The 12281-nt window shown below is 41.4% G+C and overlaps 3 protein-coding genes across 8 annotated transcripts in view; 2 read left to right on the forward strand and 1 right to left on the reverse strand.

Moving 5' to 3' along the window:
* Nucleotides 1–10242, forward strand: part of UPP2 (uridine phosphorylase 2) — a 47550-nt gene extending 37308 nt beyond the window's left edge. Inside the window, exons 7-8 of one of the 6 annotated variants that reach the window (XM_033400022.2) lie at nucleotides 8460–8502; nucleotides 9340–10010. In XM_033400022.2, the coding sequence (XP_033255913.1) occupies nucleotides 8460–8502; nucleotides 9340–9376 (80 nt within the window). In that variant the 3' untranslated portion in view covers nucleotides 9377–10010. Of the gene's footprint in view, nucleotides 1–2477; nucleotides 3004–8459; nucleotides 8503–9339 lie in introns of those variants that run through there. The other 5 variants (XR_004475144.2, XR_004475145.2, XM_004276788.3 and 2 more) reach the window with 5 other exon arrangements.
* PKP4 (plakophilin 4) overlaps nucleotides 1–12281 on the forward strand; it is a 961933-nt gene that overhangs the window by 389906 nt on the left and 559746 nt on the right. The gene's annotated exons all lie outside the window — the stretch shown is intronic.
* CCDC148 (coiled-coil domain containing 148) overlaps nucleotides 1–12281 on the reverse strand; it is a 338775-nt gene that overhangs the window by 24666 nt on the left and 301828 nt on the right. The gene's annotated exons all lie outside the window — the stretch shown is intronic.

Below are 12281 nucleotides of genomic sequence, written 5' to 3' on the forward strand. Positions count from 1 at the left end.
TTTATGGATGGAAGAGGTAAACCTGAAAAGTTAATAAAATATTCTTTATTAAATTGGCTATGAAAGCCTCAGACCTAAAGCAAAATAGCACCATCTAAAATATTATTTTTGAGTGGGAAGCAGTCCCCAAATATGAACAATGATGTCTAAGAAAATGTTGGAGCAAATTTTTTTAGAATTCATAGTTTTTTTTTTTTCAGAAAAGAGCCCATAGAATATGTCACCTATCAAATGTGTTTTATAGTGTACCTACTGAGTGCATAGCACAATACAAGAAGCTTGATTTTTAAATCAAATCTTTGGCTGATAAGATTTGTCTCAATTATTATCTTCCTAAAGAAAGAAGGACTTCTGTGCATCAACCAGTGGCCTGAGCACCCAAGCAGTAGGGACACAGCAGAGGATGACACAGACAGAATCTCTGCCCTTGTGGAGTCTAGGGGGGAGACAAACAACAACAGAGAGCAATCTATAATAATATGGTAATATGTTAGATGCTGAGGAGCATGATGGTGAGAAATAAGGCAGGGAAAGGGCACAGGGACAGCCAAGGTAGGGAGGGAAACCATACATTAAAATAGGGAAGGGTACACAGAAAAGGTGCCATTTAGGAAAATGCCACGTGGGTGTCTGGGCAAAAGGAGTCCAGGAAATGCAAATCTAAGGTTACCAGGCAGGAGCATTCAGAGTGTGACAGAGAAACAGGGAGACCAGTGTGACTGGAGGGGAGTGACAGCAGTGGAGAGGGTAGGAGATGGAGGGAGTATGGACTGTGTGGTCCCTATGACAACTGTGACTTTCACTCTGAGAGATATGAGAAGTCATTGCTTTGAATAGAGAGGTGACGGGATCTGGCTTGCGTTTGAACAGGAGCACACCGGCTGCTGATCTGGGAAGATCCTACTGGGGTTAAGGGCAGAAGCAGGGAGAGAAGTAAGAGGGCTGATATAGTAGTCTAGGGAGAGATGATAGACCAGTACAACAACAGTGGAGGAGGTGAGAAGTAGTCATATGCTAGATACATCTTGAAGGCAAATCCAACAGGATTTGTTGACAATTTGATGGGAATTTGGAGCGAAATGCTAGTGAAAAACGATTTCCAGGTTTTTGGCCTGAACAGCTGGAAGGATGGAGTTATCACAGTTGGGATAGAAAAAATTGGGTGAGGATTTGGCGGTACTGTAGTAGACATCAAATGGAAGCTAAGTGAGCAGGTGGATTTATGAATCTGGAGTTTAGGTGAGAAATTTGGACTGGGGAAATAAAATTGGAAGTTGACAGCATATAGATGGCATTTAAAGCCATGTAACAAATGAGATGACAAAGTGCCTGAGTGTAGAAACAGATGAAAAAGTCAGGGAGGTGAGGGAGATCCAGCAGAAACTAAGGAAGAGTCGTCAGTGCAATTGGCAGTATACCTGGAGAGTCTAGTGTCCCAGCCCCAAAGAAATCTTCAAAGAAGTAAAGAATTACAGCTGAATAATGCCTTATTTGATCACAAGTGGAACTTTAATTCTAATACTTGTCCTTATTGTCAATCAATTTTAATATACAAAACTACAAACAAAATGTATGCGGTAACATTTTAGACAGGAGTTATAGGTCACAAGAAGAGATTAATTGTAGAACCACTACTCTCATCTCAGAATGAACGTACACACAAATCCTTGTAACATATGAGTAAAGGATGCAAGTGCATCCTTGTCCTCTTTAGAAGGCCATCATTAATACCTCCTTTCAGGGAAACAATAGCATCTGCTTTTCTCTCCACAAGTTAGTGGGAGTGGGAGCCCCAGCGGCGGGCAGCTTGCCCTTTCCTGAGCCGCAGCCTAACCAGCACATGACCTGCAGGAACACCTGGATTCAGATATTTCTGCTCCAGGAAATGCTTCCTCACATTTCTTTCTTATGGAAACAGCAAGCGGTCACTTGAGTCATGGCTCCACCTGATATGCAGATGGAGGAAAATTTGGTAACCAGTTTAGTCAAACATAAAATGCCACGTCACGAACTGCTGCCCTGATGTAAGTTTAGTGATGAGCATCAGTTCTTTCTTAAGAGGCAGCCAGAGAGTTCTAGGCTTGTGAACCCCGGACCCTAGTCTTTCTCTCTTTGAGGGTGTTGCCAAAGCTTCGGCGACGTTATTCTGTTATGAGGGATTTTTTTGTCCTTGCCACGAATCCTTGTGACCTTGCTTTCTCTGCCAGCTGCAGGTACCTTCCCGGACTCTGTCCTCTCTAGCTTGCCCCATGCTGCGCTTTCCTTTTTCTGCTGCTATTGGAGCTGTTGGTAGCCGATTTCAGCCTGCCAATAGCTCTCTTCCAGGCCACTGCTGCAGCCTTTCCATTGAGCAGACCCTTTCTGGGCTGCCAACATGCACACTAAAGGTTGTATCTGTAAGTCTGTAATTCTGCAGTTCTTGGGAGTATTTCTGTCCAAATTTCTTCATGGTGACAGGGACTCTTTATCTACCTCAGACACCACCGTTTCCAAAGGTGCACTCCTGGTACAGGAAGATCAACACCTGGAAGATCAACCACCAAGGAAACAGACCAAAACCCCATGCATATGATGCTACCATGTTCCTATCTTTCATCCCCACTTCATTATATCCTTCCGCAAAAGCAGTGAAGCTTGGAAAAGCTCTGTATGAGGTAGAAAAGCTTGCTTTGGGGAAGGGCTGAGAGAGACTTCACAAGCAGCTGTTTTAACATACTTATTAGGGAGGTTATATACGAATGCTAAGCAACACTGGAAAATGTGTTTCATCTGGCACCGAACGCTCAGGGCTCCCAGGCCTAGTGCCCCTCCCCCTCAATCCCTCTCCCACTGTCAGCAATGGCCCTTTCCACCCAGTCTCTCCAGACAGCCTTCTCTAATGGTCTTTTTATGTCCCTTTAATACTACCAGATGACTGGATAACCAATCTGACTTCATAGTAAGGCAATGATGGCTAATAAATAACAACTTTTTATTTAAACAAGAGTCTTCTAGAGGCTCACTGTCCTAACTCAGAGGAGTCAGTCATTGACTTTGGACCGGTGCAAAAACAGATCTTTCTGCATTCACCTGGGACCACATGGATTACCACTTCTTATCTTTATGATTAATATAAGATCTCACCTTAAGTCTCACTTCATCAGAGAAGTTTTGCATGACTACCTAAACTAAACTTACCCACATTCATTCTACTTACTCACTCATTCACTCATTCCACTTCATTTCTCTGCATCACATTTACCACTATACCAGACTACATTTCTGTTTTCTTTATATATTAACTTACATATTATTTTACATGTATTAATGCATGGAGGTAGGTATTTAGCATCTTTCTCCATTACAGTATAAGTAGCATGAGAACAGGGACCTTGTTTGTCATTTTTTTTGCTATATCTCTAGCACTTAGAATAATATCTGCCATATGGGCATTCAATAAATATTTACTAAATGAATGAACAAATGAGTGAACAGAATGACCACTCAACCCCTACTGACCGTGGAAGACGGCTATAACAAATTCAACTGGTTCCTTCATTACCCAGCTACATTTATGGCTTGGAATTTTCTAAAGGACTTCGGAGTGTCACAAAATTGTCCAACTAGGAAGAGGCAAAGCCTTAAAGTTAAGCCTCCCTTTGCTGTAAGTTTCATACAATACTTCTGCTATAGCTGTAGCCCGTGGATCTCCTGATATTTGATAGGTGGACAAACTGCTTGAAATGGGGCCACGGACACCCCTAAGTCACTACTGTTATCCTGATCTCATTATCCTGAAAAATAATAGTGGGAATCCATTGTTGCTTTAAGAAGGACTTGGGTGAGGGAAATAGTGGCCGTCACAAAATTATTCTACCTTGAAAGGCTGAACCTTCAGAACAAGGTAAACCCACTGTACAATGCTGTATGAATGCATTCATCTATGGTTTTATAATATGCATATATCTGTCCCTCTCTTAAAGCAAAATCTACTTTAATTAAACCCCTAACATTCTGATTAAAGATGTTAATCCTTTTGCACTGTGAACTTGTGATAAGTACGTTCAATTTTTACCCATCTTTAAAAGACAGTGCCTGCTGCCTTTTGACACAAGCTTGCTTGCATGACAATATACGAAACATAATATTTATCCAAGATTAGTTTCACTTAAATCTTTGTCTTTAGTTGTTGGCAGCACTCACAGTGGATTTTCTTTAAGGGTAATGGAAGAATTCAGTGTTATTTCTTTTGACAGATACTGGGAACTTTGGGAATGTATTCAGTCTTCATAATATTACAGCTCAGTGAAAGGGAGCAGAATCTGGCTTTAATTCCATTTTATATCCTTCTGCTGGTCCCAGAAATGAAGGCTATTGGGCTCTGGGAACTGCAGGATGATCACTGATAAAGTAAAGAAGATATTACAACAAGGATTAAAGATTATACTCAGTCTGGAACTGGACTGTTTCTTAATTCAAAAATGAGGAAAATTGGGGTTTTGAAATATTATTACACAAAGGCAAAAGGCAACCCACTGCAGCTCTTCACCCTCACAGTATCTCCTGAGAGATACTGTGGCTCAGAGAGGTTAAATAACTTTCCCAAGTTCTCACAGTAAATAAGAAGTAGCTGGACTGGAATTGGAACCGAGCTCTGTCTGACTTGAGGTCCCTTTGCACCATGCCCTGCTGAGTCTTCCCAGCAGCCTCCCATGGATGCACAAGGTTCAGATCTCTATTCAGAGGAACCAAACAAACAAACAAACAAAAAACCCTGCAGGTTTTTCTATTTTAAAAGTTAGCTGTGCTACTTTAGAAAGAAAGCAAATCCCCTAAGGGCTAACCACATACCAAGATGGTTAGTGTTGGAATCAAATAAAGCATTACATTGATACTTATTCAGTAGTATGCACAGTTATTATTTTACCAAGAAAATAAGTCAGTGTGTCTGGGAAATCAAGCATAAATGGTAAGTAATTCATTTATTACGCTTATAAAGACAGGATTTTAAAAAATTGTTTCTTCTTGCTTTGCTGGTTTTTACATATTTTAAATCAAGGTCTGTGTCTAGAGTTTTGTTTGATTCATTTTAATTCTACTCTCCTGTCCTCTATCCTACTCCTGCCTTCCTGTACCAACACACTCACATGTTAGAGAATGATTTGGGGCCACAGATTCAACTTTTTGTGTGTTGGCATTACCTGTGACCTGCCTCTTCCCACCTGTGACCTCAGTGGGGCTCCCTGGGTTCTCCCTGTTGGAGCCTCTGCCCCTAGCACAGCAGGCACATCCTCTGCCCATCCTGACACATCTCTGGTTGGAGGTCCAGCACCCAGCAGAAGCGCAAGTCCCCAAGTTTGCAGCTGGACCTCCTGGAGATGACAGCATGGTCCTCATACCAAGATAATGTGAGGCACAGAAGCTGAGCAAGACCTTTGAGGTCCAACCTGCTTCTTTCTCAGAGAATGAAATAAGACCCAGAGAGTAAAAAGTGACCTGTCTAAGGAAACACAGCCAGATCAAAACGAAGATGGACTAGCCCTGTTATCTCCTGCCTCCTCACCCCCTTTCCTGGCACTATTCCATAGGTATAAAAGAGTATCATATTTATCTATCGACAGATTACTTATACTTTCTCCTTTTTCTAAAAGGCATTAGCAGCAGCTTTCAATAAAAGATGAATGTATAAATAATTTAAGCAAAGGTAAAGAGAATAAGAGGCATGTATTTAAGGGAGTGGATGGGGAGCTCTCAATATCAAAGAGCTACCCGGTAGGGCAATACTAAATCTAAATACTTAGATTTAGTTCTGACTTTCCTAGAGGCCAAGTTGAAAATGGAAACACTTTGAGTTACACAGCTCTCATTAGCTTATAAAGAAAGCATTTAAGGTTTGTCATAAAAACGTTATCCAAATGTTAAACTTAAGTGAAATTATCAGCTATATTACATCGACAGTGTCTTTAGTAACACTTTTATAAAAGATATGGGACAATTTTTGATAGAGTTAATGCTAAATCTTGGTTCTCTGGGAACCTAAAGTACTAGGGTGCAGGTATGAACATTTGCTTTAATTTAATTCAGGATAGAGTTTAAAGTCTTTAACGCAATAGCTGTCAAATATCAATGTGCAAATAATTTAACTGAGTTTCTTGTTTTAAGTACAGATTAACTGCCCTTTCTTATTCCTCACTCCTTTTTCTGTATGTCTGTGATATAGCCTAAAAATCTGCATTATTAACAAGCTCTAGTTCTGACGCAAGTGGCCAGTGGAGCACATTTTCAGAAATGCCAGTCTAGACGAACAACTTGTTCCTATGCTCCTTAGCTTTGATCAGATCCTTTGAATATAAATTTTCTCCACTTGGTTTTTGATTAGCAGTCAACAGCCTGAGATAGACGTCTCAGAGGAGACAGAGGAAGTGCAAAGGTTCTGGGTTGTTGAGGTTTCTGTGTTTTATATACCAGGCACCTGAGGAATAAAGATGGGGTCTGCCTAAAAAGCTCAGACCTTGAGAAGTGAAGGGCTCCCTGTAAAGGGCCGGGGAGAGGTGGGAGAGGGGCAGTCCTAAGGGCCAGGCTGGACACTCCAAAGCCAACCTTTGCTGCTTTGCCATTTTCTGAGACCCAGCCCTGTTTGGTTCTGCTGTGCACAGGGAGTTTCTGCCTCACACTGCTGCCTTTGCCTACAATTCACGGGAAAACCTTCCTGGAACTCCATTCTGAATCACAGAGGTGATCCAAAAATACATCCCCTAAAGCAGGGATCCATGGGGGACCATAGATTTCTAATAATTTCTAATAATTCAGGGTGGGCTTCAGGAGCCCTGAAACCCTTGAAATTATATACAATATTTTGTGTGTATGTGTATTTTTGTGAAAAGAGGTTGCAGTTAACAACTTTCATCAGATTTGCAAAGGGACCAAAAACAATCAAAGAGTTAGAATCACTGGGAGTTCCTGGTGTGGCCGAGGGTACATTGAGCTTCACGTTAACACTGGTGTGTTCCCATCCCATTGCAGCCTGAGGTCAGTTAGCTGACAACCTCCTTGGTGACAGCTAGGTCACTGAATGCCTCTCTGCAGGAGCCATCCTCCCTGCCCAACCTGAGGATTATGGTAGCAAAGCTGTCAGGCTTAACTTTGACAAATTGTTTTGGGTAAATTAGTCCCTTTTAATTGCTTGTGGAAATAGTAATTTTAGACGACAAGATTATTACAGGCTGCTTGTTAATGGGTCCTCTAGCATCAAGAAAACACCACTGAGATCGCGACGACCTGTTCTTGTCCCTCTTTGGCCTCACCCTTGAAATAGCCGGAGAAGACGTTAAGTCAAGTCAGCTCCCGCTCCTTGACAAGTACAGAGCACGTGTTTCCTTTTATCCTTCTGCCAAGTGAAGGATTAGAGAAGGACTTTCATCTTTTCCCTGCTACCACCAGCTCATGTCAGCCATCACAGACTTCCTGATCATTAACTTGAAAAGCCAAGGAAGTTTCTAGCTCTTCCATTTACTTGTTTACCTGTTGGGCCAACTTGCTTTACAACTGAATGAGTTTTGAATAAACAGGGTACTAGGTGATGAAAATACTTGACTCAGCTCAAGTTGGATATTTTCAATTGCTTTTCAGTTCACTGAACAGGAGGGTCAGTTTGACTGATCTGTCTGCCTTATGGTTCGCCATGTGCAGAGGAGGAGAGATGGGAGGTAGAGTGTCTTCTCAGCAGTTTATGAAGCTGGGAATTGACTGGTTATTTACTAGCTGTGTCCTACTGGGCCATTTTACCTCCCTAAGCCCTCATTTCATCATTTGTCCAAAGGGGATAAAAATAAGAGCTAGCTCATGGCACAGCTATGAGGTCTAAATGTTATCATAAATACCCAGCATATAGCAAGAGCTAAACCAAACAAAAAAGATAGCATCTATTATGATTACAGTCCATTTCGCCTTCTCAAATCCAGAAGTCTGAGATAGTGCAGAAGTCAAAGAAATAAATATCACACTCAAACCCAACTTTATCTTCATGACCTCAAAGCTTGTGACTGTAGCTACATCTAATCCCAGATCCACTGAAATCCTTTTTAAAATGATGCAGATGAACACAGAGATTGTGACACTGCTATCAATTCAAAGTGGTTGTCACTGATTTCAATGTGTATAACCACATTCCTTGAAATCAAAGATTTCATGTGAAACTGATGATAAAGAATTTGCAGGGGACCCAATGTCTCTTTCTTGTTCTTGCTGGAACAAACCAAAGACGCCGCTTTTATGGTGTGTTTTCAAAAATGAGAATTTCATTTTTTTTAAAAGAAAGATGTTTGCTCTTTCCCCCTAGTTTTGTAACTATCACAAGATTTTGTCCTCATTCTTTAGAAACTAAATGCTAATAAATGTGCTCCTTCATGGAGCTGATTCTTAAGCATATCATTTATGCATATCATTTCATTTAAGCATATCATTTCATTTTTTTTTCTCAGATTTCAAAAGAGTCAGTACTCGCCTTTATTGCTATTTCCCAAGGTTAGTGGCCATATCTCTTCTCTATTTACTTCCCTCTCCAGTAGGCAAACTCAAAACACTGCACCAAGGAGTAAAATGTCATCTCAGGAAAAAAATGGCTAGCTCTCTAGTTATATCCTGAAGTAAGAAAAATCTGCCTGACGTAGAGAATGGACTTGAGGACACGGGGAGGGGGAAGGGTAAGCTGGGATGAAGTGAGTGTGTGGCATGGACATATATACACTACCAAATGTAAAATAGATAGCTAGTGGGAAGCAGCCGCATAGCACAGGGAGATCAGCTTGGTGCTTTGTGACCCCCTAGAGGGGTGGGATAGGGAGGATGGGAGGGAGTCGCAGAGGGAGGGGATATGGGGATATATGTATATGTATAGCTGATTCACTTTGTTATAAAGCAGAAACTAACACACCATGGTAAAGCAGTTATACTCCAATAAAGATGTTTAAAAAAAGAAAAAGAAAAAGAAAAGCCTGCTCTAAGAATTGGAAATGGGATAGAAAGCTGGAGGTTTGTGTATCTTGGATGGCAAAGATCCCTCCTTGTTCTTATCTTGAACACAAATCTTTTCTAAGCCTTAATGTAGCCAATTATAGGGGAAAGGAGAAGGGAGAGTGCTGAAAATTATTTCAATTAACTTATTTAGGTGGAGTGTTTGGTGGGAGTCCACAGAAATATGAATTATAATTCATATGGAATCTGGAAGGTTCAGTAGATTGCATTTATGTAAAAGGAAAACAACACAAAGTACATGTGCTAGGGACACGGGGGTGTCTGGTTAATGTTTCTATGCAAAAGATAAACCCATTTGTTTGGTAATGGTCTTATTTGCTCTTCTAGCTGCTGTGGTCTGTGTGACACTTCTCAACAGACTTGAATGCGACCAGATCAACTCTCCCCATGATGTTCTTGTGGAGTACCAGAAACGGCCTCAGCTCCTAATCTCCAGATTCATCAAACAGCGGCTTGGACTTCGTGACCAGACATCATAGCTGGGCAGCCCAATCCTTCCCTGCAAGTTTGTAGTTCCAGTCATAATGTTGAAGTCATATATTATTTGTGGCATTTTTATATAGTTCTCATCCACACGCTAAAATCATAATTGAATGATTTTATACAACCCTTTCTCTTAAAAAAAGAATTTATTGTAAAAGAGTTTAATAACTTACATTAAATTAAATTCAAATTTCATTTTAGAATGAGTTAGCTAAGTCAGTCTAATAATTAAAACTGTAAAACTCCTGTACTGTGACATTTGGAGTTTCATATGCAGCATTAATTAGGTTCACATCAAAATAGATCAACCACTTGTGGATACAGTTACCCGTCACTCTGTTTCTGAAACTCATCCAGAAATTCATGTTAGAACGTTGTCAGGCACTTCTAGATGTTGGACAAGTGACAGAAATTGATCATGCATATTCAAAATATTTACAGAAAAAAAGTGTCAGTGTAATGTAGGTCTATATGAAAAAGCTACACTTAGGGAAATGTGACCATACTTCTTTTTTTTCCCCTGCAGGATTTCAGTGCACCACGTAATAGGGTTAGAGGCTTAGGTTTGCCCATGTTTGTGATTTTATCACAAAAAGTAACAACTCTAGATCACACATTGATTTTCAAATGAAAACCCTTGGAAATGCAAAGAAAGATCTTCATTTTTCTTCAGAAATCACAAATGATTAAATCACCTTCTAGCAATTTTTTTTTCTTTTAAGAAAATGCATTTTGAAGAGGCTGTACTTTTTTTTTTTTTTTTTTTTTGTGGTTTGCGGGCCTCTCACTGTTGTGGCCTCTCCCGTTGCGGAGCACAGGCTCCGGACGCGCAGGCTCAGTGGCCATGGCTCACGGGCCCAGCCGCTCCGCGGCACGTGGGATCCTCCCGGACCGGGGCATGAACCCGCGTCCCCTGCATCGGCAGGCAGACTCTCAACCACTGCGCCACCAGGGAAGCCCGAGGCTGTATTTTTAAAATTTCATTTCAATATTAACTTCATAGGCTGAGGAATTAATAACAAGTGAATTTAGACCTGCGTTTAAGATGTTAAAGTCATCCTTTCGTGTGACTTTGAAGCAGGTCTTGCCTGCACCCAACCTGTACCCCTATTCAGTTTGACCCTCTGGCAGGCATGGTGTCACTTAGGGAATACACCTTGCTCTGTATGAGTTGATGCCTCCTGGGGGGTTCTTCTAAGGCTGATACACTTAAGAGTTGGGAAGCATGGATGGCGGAAGGGTGGAGGAGAGCTTACAATCTTGAATAGCATGTAACATTGTGTACATATATTTATATTGTTGTGGCTCAAATAAAATTTAATTCCAACCATGAGAGAGACCTCTTTTGTCTCTTTGTAATCAAAGACAATAAACAATCTCCTGAGAGGAGCATCAGTTTGGGAACTTTTTTGGCAATAGATATGCTTGGAGTGCAATTTTTAAAGTATCCCAGTAATTCACCATCAAATACCAGCATCAGAACTAAAAGTAAGGTAGAATAACACTGAGGTCATTAGTGTGGTTTTCACTGTATTTCATATATATTTTTAGACCAGGTGGAAACTACTTCAGACTGTTCTCCGTAAGCCTTCAATATGAACATTTATTTACCTGTGCCTGGAAAATCTTATTTTCCTTTTTATTGAGAGAAGAGGAGAGGTTATGAGAGAGAGAAGAAAGAAATAATGGCAGTCAGTCCTCCCCTCAGCTCCTGTGGAAGGGTGTGTGTATGCGCACGCACCTGCCAGCAACCTGGGACACCTCTTTGACAAATCTGCCTTCCTCATTCCCACATCCAAACAATTGCCAAGACCTATGAGTTGATTCTCCTAGATAGCTCTCCAACCTGTCCACCAGTGGACAGCCCTCCTGCTCCTCAAGCCAGCTTCCTCCCAGCCCCACCCACAGCCTCCCACAACGCCCTCTGCAGCCTCCTTAAATTACTCATCACCGCTTGCAATTATGTCATGATTTGTGTCTCTATAGAATTAATGTGCCTAGGCTATAAGGCTCATGAGGACAAAGACTGCATTTGTTTTATTTACTGCTGTACCCCAAGCACCCAAATAGCGCCTGTCTCATTCTAGGTGCTCAGTAAATGTTTGTTAAATGAAGAATGAATCCGCTTCATACATTTCCTTCATAAACTCTCACTAAAATGCCTCTAGTCTTTACGAGACTTATCCTTTCCTTATTCAGTCCCTTGTCATCTCAGCTCTCCTTGGCTGTCCCTCCCAGGACATCTCATTTTACGGGGTGGAAAGTCCTCTGTACCATCAGTGTAGAGTTGTGGTGATGTCTAGAACTTCTTGCTTTCTGCTATAGCACATGTCTTTCCCCTCTGTCAAAACCAAACCCTAGATTCACCTCCTTCAGGAAGGTCTCCAAGTTTAATTCCCCCTCAGTTCATCACATCTAGTTCCCTTAGAACTAGGGTTGCACTAGGAAGATATCAATGTGTCCTCGTTTGTAGGCTATGCTGAGAACACTTGTCCTTTCTCATGAACTTGGATAATGGCTTCCCAGCTTGTCTTCATTTGGGAGGCTCATGCCTCCCTTCGACTGCCCTCCTTCTACCCTTCGACTGCCATGGAGTGCTGTCAGATGCAGGCATTCAGTCACTACTCACCTGTTCCTGCGCTAAGTCTGGGAGCCAGCTCTTCACCTCACCTCTAACCCCACCTTCTCCACTCATTCAGTCTCGCCCTCCTAGAAATCTATTCAAGAAACAGACAGGCTTGCAAAAACTCTTCTGGTGATTTCTGTGTATGGGTGTTGCATGTATT

This window comes from Orcinus orca, chromosome 7 (genome assembly GCF_937001465.1).
Source record: "Orcinus orca chromosome 7, mOrcOrc1.1, whole genome shotgun sequence".
Classification (NCBI taxonomy): Eukaryota; Metazoa; Chordata; class Mammalia; order Artiodactyla; family Delphinidae; genus Orcinus; species Orcinus orca.